Genomic DNA, 12750 nt, shown 5'->3' with positions numbered 1-12750 from the left:
ATCTCTACTATAAATAGAAAGAAATTAATTGGCCAACTAATATATATAGAAAAAATTAGCCTGGCATGGTGGCACATGCCTGTAGTCCCAGCTACTCGGGAGGCTGAGGCAGTAGGATCGCTTGAGCCCAGGAGATTGAGGTTGCTGTGAGCTAGGCTGATGCCACGGCACTCACTCTAGCCTGGGCAACAAAGCGAGACTCTGTCTCAAAAAAAAAAAAAAAAAAAAAAAAAAAGAAGCTATAATCAGAATCTAAAGAGAGCAGTCAGAGGCCACCCACACCATGCTCTGGGAGCTGGGTGTCTAGTATAGAGGAAGTGCACAGAAAAAACACAGGTCAAGCCCACTGAGTAGTTAAGGGAACAAAATAAAAGTAAATAAATGAACAAAGAATATGGCAAGGGTAGGAAGATGTCTTTTCCAAAAGACACTGGGAAGACATTCCACATAGTTCCCTGAACATCTCAGCAGACATGCATGTTAGTTGATCTCTTTTTGAGTCAAGTGCTCTTACAAGTTAAAGACCTGCTGTTGGTCTGTCCCTACAGATAAGGCTACATGGCAGTGGGTAGATCAATCTGCTAGGCTCTGTGATTTCTTTATGTTAAAGCAACATTTTCTGGTAATAACTAGGCACGGTTACTGACCTTGCAGAGATAATTCAAAGGTAAATTCCCCACTTCAAACTTCTTCCTTAGATCCATAATAAATGATAATAAGGGGCACCATTAATTGGGCCTCTACTGTATGCCAGATACTGAGCCAGGCAATATACATACTAGTATTCCATTTAATCCTCAAAATAATTCTCTAATAAGGCAAAACTCCTAGGATATTGATGATAAAACTGAGGTCTGGAGAAGTGTAATGACTTGCCTTAGGTCCAAAACTAGTAAGTGGCAAAGCTGGGCATTTAGACCAAGAGTCCTCAAACATTTTTTTATTCTGCACTCACAATATGTTATTTGAAACTATACACATGTACCACTGTACTAACAGACATTAAAAAGTATTAGAGCAAAGAGATATAAATAGAAATTATAATATTTTAACATCCTAATAAATTGTCATATATACTACATTTTGGAGATAATGATATATTACACTAAATTTCTTCATTTTACAGTTCTTATATTCCTCTCTGTTCCATTAAAAGCCCAAATTAGTCCAGGTTCATTATCTATTTAGCCTATGTGTTCACTCACCAATGGTTACTCTTTTAAAATTGTTTATATTCTTAAAAGTCACATAAAATGCCTACGAAGTTTTGGCAAAAGAATATATTCAATTGCTTACAGTAGGTTTAGAAGCAAGTAAGAACTCTAGTCCATCCAGTGGAATAGTTTACTGTGTGTACTAAGTATTACTTACACCATGATAAATCATTTTTTAAACAGTTACTTTTGTGTGCCAACCCTATGAATTTAAGTCCAGCTTCTTTAGAAATTCTCAGGAGAAAACCACTGTATTTGAAAACTACTGTATTATGAAATATTCTTTGTGCCTTTTAATATTTCACAGCAGACTGAAATTGGCAGTAAAAATTATGACAATACATGTACCTAATATGACCCATATATATAATGACATGGTGTTTAAGTTTTATGGGTAGCATGGGAAAAGAAACTCATTTTAGATGATGATATATAGCTTGAGAACAAGAAGACCAGCATTCTTCATTTACCTAAAATAATTATTTTTCATATTCTTGGGGAAATGTTGAATATGCAGTTTTTATCAGAGATCTATGAGTCTTAAGAGTTTGATCAAATGCAGAGTTTTAAGGAAATATATATGCACGAAAGAGAACAATTATTTCAGACTACATAGGGCCAATAAACCATTACTTCTCAAACAAAATTATAATAATAAACAAGCTACCTTGTTAAAAGAAACTGGGAATTCTGGAGAGTTTGCTGACTGCTTTCTGTATTAGCTGTGTTGGTTGTTGCTGTGGATTGTGTGATTGTAGTGGTGACACTGCTTGTGTTAGTACGCCGGCTTGCGTTGCGTGCCGTCTCCAGTTGTTGCCGTGCTGCCTGGGCATGCTGCCGTTCTAGCTGCAGCTGCATCTGCAGCTGTTGTAACTGAGAAGCGGAAGGGCCAGAAGAATTAAGCTGTCCTCCTGCAGAACGTCTCACTCCTGATAACTGAGATAAAAGCTCTGCCAATGGAAATGAAGGTAATTAATGTCTCTTAATGCTGAGGAAAACAAAATGCTATAGGATCATTCTTTTACTGGAAGAAAAATCATCATGAATGGTAGGTACTCATAGCAATATACAGTTTCAGCTAAGAATTCAATGCTTTTTAGAATGCCTCCTAGAGGCAGGAGTTAGTGTGTACATGGAATGCAAATGCATATGAATATTAATAATTATAAGGACACAATTATTTTTGCTTTAAGCAAAACTTAACAGATTGTTTTAAAAATTATTTGCAAAATAGACTAATTTAGTTACACTTTGTCTTTATGTAATGGATTAAAGTGGTTCATCTATGGGTCCAATCATATTAGTCTTCTCAGTATGAGTTCCATGGAAGCAGGGATCAGGTCTACTCTGTGTAATATACTCCCAGCTCTTAGAACAGTGCTTGACATATAGCAGGAATTCAAACATTTATTAAAAGACTGAAATGAATGGTTAGGATTAAATCCAAGAGGCCTAGATCATTTCTAATTGTGGTCCTTACATGCTCGCCTCTGCCTTTTCTCTGGGACTGTTGTTTCTGAGTATCACTTCAGTGAGCACCACTAGCAGTGCTCAGGAAGGCTGGTTGGCTCCTGGGGCACCTGACTGTACAGCCTATTTAGTGGCCTATTATGATCCAGACTGTCTTGTGTTAATAAGGTTGTACTCATCAAAAGAGATAAAAACTTTGGCCTTGAGTCTTTATTTAAGTAAGGTGCAGTAATTTTTCCTCTTATGTGGAGGGACTACCTAGTTTACAGGGAATTGACGATCACCTTGCAGATGTTCACAGGCCAACAAACACTCTTTATCATGGCTGGGTGCAGTGGTGCATGCCTGTAATCCCAGCACTCTAAGAGGCCAAGGTGAGAGGACTGCTTGAGGCCAGGAGTTCGAGACCAGCCTTAGCAACATAGCAAGACTCTGTCTTTACAAAAAACAAAAAATTAGCTGGGTGTGGTGGTGTGTGCCTGTAGTTCCAGCTATTTGGGAGGCTGAGGTGGGAGGATCCCAAGCCCAGGAGTTGGAGGTTATGTTCATGCCACTGCACTCCAGCCTGGGTGACAGAGAGACCCTGTCTCAAAAAACAAAACCAAACTCAACAAAACAAAACAAAAAACCCCAACAACAAACCCCGTGCCCTCCACCCAAAAAAAACCTCCCAAAATGCTCATTAACAGGGTAAGCTTGTTTTCTTGCTCACTGTTGCTTTATCCCAGGGGTTCTTATACCATTCTCTCATGGAATATACAGTCTATCACTAAAATAAACTAATTTTCACTGACAGAAAAAAATCAAAGTAATGAAAAGAGAATTTCTCAATTTGAATGTTGCTCCCAGAAATTACTTTAACTTTTTAGAGCTTGCTACCAAAAATAGTATGTAAATATTCCCTTTGGATGAAGAAATATTTTTTAAAATCCCCAAAACTCAGTTTATTGAGCTTGTTTTTGTTGTTACACATCCAAATGCCAAAACACATTTGGAATTAAGATTTTATACTGTATATCTTACATTTTTAAGAACATTTTATGAGTAGAACTGTCCTGAGTTTCTACCACAGATTTACACTTATCAATATTTCAGGTGTTCCGCACGGCACTTCAAGGCTTCCAGGTACACATTCCACCACATAGACACATTTCAAAACTGTTGCTTTAACTCCCCAGAGTCTTAACTTTTGTCTGCTTGGTGTGTCTTGCAGACTCTCATGCTATAGTGATTTCTGACTTTTTTTTTTTTTGAGACAGGGTGTTGCTCTGTCACTCTAGCTAGAGTGCAGTAGTGTCATCATAGCTCACTGCAACCTCAAACTCCTGAGCTCAAGTGATTCTCCTGTCTCAGCTTCCTGAGTAGCTGGGACTACAAGCACACACTACACTACACCTGGCTGATTTTTGTATTTTTTTGTAGAGACGGGGTCTCGCTCTTGCTCAGGCTGGTCTCAGACTCCCAAACTCAGGTGATCCTGCCACCTCAGCTGCCCAGAGTACTTGGATTACAGGTGTGAGCCACTGTGCCCTACCTGATATTTTGTTTTGATTCTATGCTCTGCTACTGGCTTCCTAGGTTTGTCCTGCACTAGACTCAATGACTTGGCCATGAGCTACAGGTTCAAATGCTGGTGTTTTTTTTTTCCAGTAAGATTTTCCCAAGCTATTAAAACTGTACTGTATGTTCCACAGCAATATAATTCTCAAATCAAGGCAAGGACAGAATAATTTCGACTTTACTTTATTCCATGAGAAGAGCTTAATTCTTTAGTCTTGTCAATTAACTTTTCTGTGTACTTGTGGAGGTTTAACCATGGAATTTTAGAGGTTTTCCAATTCTGAAATCTTTTATGGTTTTCCTGGGCTTCAATGGAGGCCACAAAATGCAACATAAACCACTTATTATCTTCTTCCCCTATGTACAGTAGTCCCCCCTTATTCACAGGGAATACATTCTAAGACTCCCTGTGAACTGCTGAAACTGTGGACAATACCAAACCCAATATATACTGTTTTCCCTATACTTACATACCTATGATAAAGTTTAATTTAGAAATTAGGCACAGTAAGAGATTAACAATAAAACAGAAGGATTATAACAATATGCCACAACAAAAGTGATGTGAATATGGTGTATCTCTCTCTCTCTCCCTAAGTGTCTTATTGTACTGTACTACTCACCTATGTTTGGACTGTAGTTGACTGCAGGTAACTGAAACTGGAGAAAGTGAAACCTTGAATAAGGAAGGGGGACTACTGGACTTAAACGCCAGAACTACATAACTACTTTATGTTAACTGTTTTAAGAATATTTTATCTTTATAAAACATTTGGGAATTTTGTCAAGGAGCATGAGCATGTGAACAGAGAGGTAAGACTAAGAATGCAAACCCCACAAAAAATTTTACAAAGAGCTCTCCCTGACCTGCCATTTCCTTTATTAACGTGAAACTAACTTACCAGCTATAGGATCCATGGCTTCCCTATTGCTTGGAGAATATGAACTCTGAGAAGAAGAAAGTCCACCAGTAGAACTGCTAGTAAAGTGCATGTTTGATCTACGAGCACGAGGACCTCCTAATCCCCGGCCAGGGTGAAACATTCTACGTACATGTCGAACACCACTCGATTCATCATAACTCAAAAGTTAAGGACCAAAGTGTTTCACAGGAAGGGAAAAAAACCACTTGCTAGACAAACATACAGATTTCCTGAATTGTAATAAGCATTTTAAAACGGCACATTTAATTTTGAGTGCCAAAATTAAATTTTGAGTGCTCAACCCTATCTATGAGGGTTGTTAACCCTAAAAAAGACTTTCAAATATAAAGCAACTTGAGAGAGAGAGAGAGAGAGAGAGAGAGAGAGAGAGAGAGAGAGAGAGAGAGAGAGAGAGAGAGAGAGAGAGAGAGAGAGAGGAGGAGAAAAGTTTCTTCAGGTGGAGAGAAATTTATTCCTAGGCTCCAGCTATGATGACCAGAGTAACACTGCCAGATGAGGTCAAAGGTGAAACATTCCCTTACCCTGATCTCATGAGATCCCTGACCCTAATTTCATAAATGCTTATATCCAAGTAACTATGATAAATAAGTATTAATTTTTACATTTGGGGAGTGGACTAGATCATGCCAAAGAGACTTCTCCTTCAAAGCAGCAAACAGAACAGCTTTATAATGCAGATTAACTTTTTTGTTGGCTTCCTAGTTTTTCAGCTGATGGTTTTGGAGTCATTTAGGGACAGGGTGAATGACTCCAGGAGGCCCTCAGGTGCCACCATAATATGCACTATTCCAAGTGGTATTCATGATGATGGTTCAGATTCTAGAGAAAGTGATGTTATGATCATATTTTGTTTTTAGAAAGTAGCTGGATGAAGTGCACTTGAGGAAGAAATCTATCAAAATATTTGAAAAAAATGGTCTGGTGCTTAAGAGGCTTACATAGAAGATACCCCTGATGTCAAACAAATAAAGTTACTACTTGAAATTAGTATGTTTTCAGAAGAATTGCCATGGCAATATTTTTTCCTAGAACCAAATGGTAAGGAATCTAATATGTAATCTATGTCTTTTCTTATATTTGACTTAACTTATTCTTTTCTTGGTAACCAGAGACACTTATAAAAATCTCATAAAGGTAGAGGTAGATGATGCAGAATATTCCACTGAATGATGCTGATATCACTGGAGGCTCCTAAATTTGCTGAAAAAGTTTAGAATGTTGGCTTGGTTTTAAATTATCTGCTTAGTTTCTCCATGAAGATGGAGTGAACTGAACCGTGGATCAAATATACCCCTTCGGGGTATTATAAAGGATTCTTGTATCAAAACGCACGGCAACTCAAAGGCTTTAAAAAAACAAAACACTGTTTTCTTTATGTTGCTCTCAGCATCCCCTACACACAGGGCAAGAGGAAGAGTGGTCTCCTCTGCTAACTGAATACAACCCACAGACGGGCTCAGATTAGGCTGACACACTCATTTCTCAGGTTGGTTTCCTTTCTTTATCTTTCTGTTAGTTTCCACTTACCTTCCCCTAAATATAAACGGCCATATTTTCAATTAGAAAATTAGTAACTGTGAGCAAGGGATGGAAGCTACAGAACAAGAAAACCATCCATTTCTTCTTCAACAAGTCTAAGTTTGGATTATGATTGCCAGGAGGCAATTAAAGGAACCAGAATGAATTTGGGCAGAGAGAAAGGTTCTGATTAGCTCCTGAGTTACTTCAAATTGCAACGAACACAGAAACTTTTACATGGGAAGAAAACTCTAAGTTAACAGGTGATAGTTTTTAGAAAAACAATTTATAACCTGAAACCAGAAGCACTGAATCCAGAGAACTGGCAGGAACTGCTCTCTCTGGAGTAGGGGACCCAAAAGGGATAGGAACCCCAACATGCACACCCACCCTACCAGCCCACCATACCATACCCAGAGCAGAGTAAGGCAGCAGAGGAACAAGGGAAAGCAAATAAAGCCTCTTTATATTTAACTAATTATATTTTAATGTGGATTGGTAGCTTTCTCTTTGGTAAGAAAATACCCTCCTAGAAGATTTATAAACTGGTCAAATTGTCTTTTAAAAAATCTGATTGTAATGAACTAAAGATGATGGGCAAGTCAATTTTCACCTAAAGAACATGGTTAATATAAGTCACAGAGTATGAAAAGAGAAATAAGAAACTGCACTTCAACACTGAGTCACTTTTAGGAAAAGGTCAAGTAAACAAAAATAATTTGGAGATCAGTTTCTCTTTCTTTGGGGATATTATCCTTAAAAAATAATCAAAATGTTACAAACAACTCTTTCCACTGTTGCCACTTAAAAGGATATTAAATCTCTAGGGGCTCTGTGTTCAAGTGTAAGATGAGCTGCAAAGTCATCCGTGACATGATTAGGATCGCCTCCAGGTAATGCTGCACATATTGGACAAATCTGAAATGAAAGTAAAGAAAGTGGGTTTAATAAGTGAACATCAATCAGACATCTTTCTGGACCAGTATTCTGCTATAAATTTTACTATTATCAAGTTTTAACCACACAAAAACACAGCAGATCCTGAACTAGTGAAAAATAGTAGAAACCTAAGCACGAACTGTCACATATCCATGTTGTCACTCACAGCTAGAGCAATCTCTCAGGTCAAACACAACAGTTGTAGAGACACCAAACTTGATCTCTCTCTGTAAGGTCTTGTAACAGCCTGGCCCATTGATTTGCATGGTCTAGCAAAATAGTTTCCATTCAAAAACTGAAAATATGCTAGTAAGTGCACATTTGTGTCTAAGTCCAGTCTTAAATGAAAAAGACAGATATGATACTCTGCCATACTGCCCCAAAGCAAGCTAGACTTCAGGGCCAATCCCCAAATAAGACAGCAAAGGTCTGATTAAATGCAACTGTATAAATCTATACCTGTTGAATGTGATAAGGTAAGATAGTTAACGATTACTGTTGATATGTGCTCTGTGAATTCATGAATGGAACTTCCAAGGGGAAAACAGGATGGGGGCCCATTTTTAGAACCTTATTTCCCAAAGAAATGGATGGTGTAGGCAGAAGCTTGTGACAAGTCTAGTTCAAGAAATAGAAGATCAACTTCCTTGTAGATCTTATGGCAAGAGAAAGCAGGAATAAAATGCTGTGTACATAGGCAGAGTTCAGGGGAGCCTGGACAGGTTAGAAAGATTGTTTCTGAAAGAGTAGTTTCAATAAAATTGGTGAAACGGGGGGGGGGGGGGGGGGGGGAGGCAGGAAAAGGGAAGGTTGGAAAGAATGGTGAGCTTTTTAAAAGGAAGGGCCCTTACTCTTTCCAGAAATCCAAATGGGCAGACAATGGTCTAATGGTGGCAGCAAGGCCTTGAAGTACGAAGAACTTCAATCTTAAGAAGAAGGCCAAGAAAATAGGTCTGGTACACAGTTAAACTTGTAGGTACGTAATTGCTTCTCCATGAGTAAGAGGGTCAAAGGTAAGATATGTGATTCATTTTGCCAGTACATGCACCAAGTGCCAAAATCCTTTCACCTGGAGTAAAATCTAGGCAGTCAGCTGACCTTACTGTCTGCTTACAGTAGAGTGGGAGAAGGAGGTAGCACTGGAGATGAGGAGGCAGGGGAAAGGTGAGACTTGAAAGGACAATCTTGGGGAGGACAAACTACTCTGATTCCTGGAAACTAAGCAAACATAACTTCCTATCTTCCAATGACTAGAAAGCAGAAGTCCCCTGAGAGTTTGACTCTGTTTTGACACCAGTCTCTCTTATGCCCAGTCAGCTGTCTGATTACGTGACTCAGGACTCTGAGAAACAGCCTCATGAAAACTGAAAGATGCTCAAGAGAAACAACACTTAAGCATGAGAGTGTGCAAAAGAACAAGAGAGGTTATAGTGGAATGTGCTGAGAGGCAAATGAGAAAAATAAGCAGATAGACATTCTTGTGCCTTTCTTAGAAGATGCCATAAAGGTGGTCAGACACTTTTTTCCTCCATCAGAAAGAAAAGTAAATCGTATGTGTTCATAAATTTATAGATATCAACCATCTCTTTACTAGGAATTTAGATTTTACTGTCTGTTCCATTCAGACATTGCTAGGTAGTGTCTGATACACTTATTTTACTTTTCATATGCTTCTGTCTTGCCTAGTTAAATTGTAAACTCTTATAGAGATGCAGGACAGTGTGATTTGTCTTTGGTTTTTAACTGTGGCCAGATTTCCTTTAAAAAACAAACAAACAAACGAAAAACAAGGCCAGTTTCTGAAGAAATAGAAACAGCTCCAGTTATTTAAAAATAAAGCAAACAAGTCAGTTTAGGTTTTTTTTTTTTTTTTGGAGACAGAGCCTCACTCTGTTGCCCGGGCTAGAGTGCCATGGTGTCAGCCTAGCTCACAGCAATCTCAAACTCCTGGGCTCAAGCGATCCTTCTGCCTCAGCCTCCCAAGTAGCTGGGACTACAGGCATGTGCCACCATGCCTGGCTAATTTCTCCTATATATATTTTTAGTTGGCCAATTAATTTCTATTTTTTTTTTTTTGAGACAGAGTCTCGCTTTGTTGCCCAGGCTAGAGTGAGTGCCATGGCGTCAGCCTAGCTCACAGCAACCTCAAACTCCTGGGCTCAAGCAATCCTCCTGCCTCAGCCTCCCGAGTAGCTGGGACTACAGGCATGTGCCACCATGCCCGGCTAATTTTTTCTATATATATTAGTTGGCCAATAATTTGTTTCTATTTATAGTAGAGACGGGGTCTTGCTCTTGCTCAGGGTAGTTTCGAACTCCTGACCTTGAGCAATCCACCCGCCTCGGCCTCCCAGAGAGCTAGGATTACAGGCATGAGCCACCGCGCCCAGCCAATTTCTATTTTTAGTAGAGACGGGGGTCTTACTCTTGCTCAGGCTGGTTTTGAACTCCTGACCTTGAGCCATCCTCCCACCTTGGCCTCCCAGAGTGCTAGGATTACAGGTGTGAGCCACTTGTGCCCGGCCCAGTTTAGGTATTTTTGAGACTCTTTGTTTTGCAACAAATTAACCAGTGCTGGATTATGTATAGTTTTATTACAATATCATAAGACTGTATAAGATTTTTATCCAAAAAGAAAATAAGGCCATGCGCTGTGGCTCACCCCTGTAATCCTAGCACTCTGGGAGGCCGAGGTGGGCGGATTGCTCAAGGTCAGGAGTTTGAAACCACCCTGAGCAAGAGCGAGACCCTGTCTCTACTATAAATAGAAACAAATTAATTGGCCAACTAATATATATAGAAAAAATTAGCCGGGCATGGTGGTGCATGCCTGTAGTCCCAGCTACTCGGGAGGCTGAGAAAAAAACAAAAACAAAAACAAAAAGAAAATAACCACCAAAAGGAAAAAAAGCATCTTCCTCCTAAGATATTTCCCCTTAGACTGGCTTTTGGATAAAATCTATCCACAGCTTGAACCGCACAAAGATAGCTGCAGAAGCTTCAGTACTTGAGGGCACTTGTTAAGTGTTCACAGGTGAGAAAAGTCTCCTCAAGGATATATTATACCTTCCTAGAGGGAAGACAGAAGTACAGATACCAAGTATACTAAGAATGTCTTAATAAGATAGATAATCTACAAACTAAAAAAGTACCTTTGAGTGTTTTTTGAGATGAGGATGTAAGATTCAAAGAAAATCAAGATCCTTCATAATTGTGCATTAACTTCATTTCTGTATTAAAAATCTTTAAATTCATTGTAGTAACTGTGCTAAGATGGTAGAATGAAGATATTAAGAACTGCTTTGTTCAGAGAGAAATAATACAAAACCAGCCAACCAACAAACCAACCTTCCCTAATGACTAGGGATAAGGAATTACTGAGGAGTGAGGTGGGAGGAACACCTAGGCTGACAGCTGAAACAAATCAAGAGATTAGCTTTAGAACCAAGTCGAACATGTTGCATGCTTGGACTGCATGAAGTTAACTCAGACTGAGGACTTGGAAAGGAAAAAAAACTAAGCTGTGATGCTGATGGGACCAGGTGCCTGGTCATCTTTTAGGTTTTACATTTTATACTAAGTGGGCTAATTCACGTTTTAGGATAAAACCTCTGGCATCTCAAGGTCATATTTTCTGGGAGGTAGTGGAGGAAAGAAAAGGGAGAAAGAAAAAGGAGAGCGAAGTGGGGCATGTGAAACAGAAAAGAGCTGGGGGACAGGGGGAGGGAGAGACAGAAGCCATCTGCTGAGCACCTCAGGGGCACAAATGCAGCTTACTTTTGAATGTGCCTTTAATTCCACATCATGGTACCTAATATCTTTTATAGGACAGGAAAATTCTACACAAAGCTATTAACCCTAAAATTATGACACTTTGTCAACATTAATATTTTACACACTTCTACTGCCACATGACATAGTATCTATTACTCACATAAGAAAATTCCACATAACACATTAGCTTAAAAATTATGACCACTTGTCAACATTAAGGCCTATGGAATTGGCTTAAGTCAGTGTTCCCCAAATTTGGCTAAGAACATAAATTATCTGGAATACTTGTTAAAAATAGAGTTCCGTAGGCCTGGAAATGGATCCTGGGGTGTTTGAGAATCTACTGTTGACAAAGGTCCCAGCTGATTCTTTATAACTGGATAAGTTTGGCAAATACAGCTTTAATATACAATGGTATTGAAAAATTATATTTACCCTGTTACATGAAACACCAAATGTTATTGTTACTTACATAACCAAAAAACAATTCTTATTCACAAATGTCCTTGCTATTCTCAGTCTTGTCTCTGCTATTGCTTCAGTCTTTCTCTTCTGCTTCATCTTGCCATTGAGGGTCACCATCAGTCTTGCTTTTTTTTTTTTATCTGTAGCCCTCCTGGAAGCCTTTACCAATTGAGATGAGGTCCCATCCCAAGAATGTAATGCAGTTTCCATTTTTCCACGTGGTCCCAGTACATGATTGCCAGTGTGCAATCAGTCAGTGCACATATTAACACAGTTTATTATCAACGTCGAGAACACACTTCCTCAAGACATTACTTCATGTATAAACATCAAGTCACTGCTCAATGTACAAAATTTTCCCCCTATGACATAGGCTAGATGTCCATTAAAAAACCATGTAAAGTCAGCATGCTTGGTTATTTTTAAACAAGAGCTCCATACGTTCTTCCCTATACAATTATCAACCACTCTAAAGTTTGGATTTCCTCCAGCCTCTTTCTTGAACTAATACAACCACATCAGACAGCACTTTATTTCTGGGTGCTGTGCACAGCTTTAAAAACTACTCTTTATTTAATTACATCCCTATTTGTAGTTAAAGGACCTATGCTATGAAATCCAGATGAGCTGATAAAGTTAATTAAAGTTCTGACTGGCTAAATTTGTTATATTGTATAATTTTGTTATCATGGGTTAACCAATCCAGTAAGTATTTACTGAGTGCCAAATCAGTGATCACTTTCACATTCTAGGTTAAAAAATTATCAAGAAATGAATAGGGGGCCGGGTGCGGTGGCTCACGCCTGTAATCCTAGCACTCTGGGAGGCCAAGGCAGGCGGATTGCTCAAGGTCAGGAGTTCGAAAC

General features: G+C 39.0%; 1 protein-coding gene across 3 annotated transcripts in view; it reads right to left on the bottom strand.

Annotated features, from left to right (window-relative positions):
- Window positions 1–12750, bottom strand: part of KCMF1 (potassium channel modulatory factor 1) — a 69320-nt gene that overhangs the window by 1943 nt on the left and 54627 nt on the right. For all 3 annotated transcript variants that reach the window (XM_012774261.2, XM_012774262.3, XM_076000926.1), the window contains exons 4-6: window positions 7523–7624; window positions 5147–5321; window positions 1882–2164 (exon numbers count right to left, since the gene is read on the bottom strand). In XM_012774261.2, the coding sequence (XP_012629715.1) occupies window positions 1882–2164; window positions 5147–5321; window positions 7523–7624 (560 nt within the window). The remainder of the gene's footprint in view (window positions 1–1881; window positions 2165–5146; window positions 5322–7522; window positions 7625–12750) is intronic.

Source organism: Microcebus murinus, chromosome 3 (genome assembly GCF_040939455.1).
Source record: "Microcebus murinus isolate Inina chromosome 3, M.murinus_Inina_mat1.0, whole genome shotgun sequence".
In the NCBI taxonomy this organism is placed as follows: Eukaryota; Metazoa; Chordata; class Mammalia; order Primates; family Cheirogaleidae; genus Microcebus; species Microcebus murinus.
Note: the sequence above shows the minus strand (reverse complement) of the source record. Positions and strands in the feature narration are given on the sequence as shown.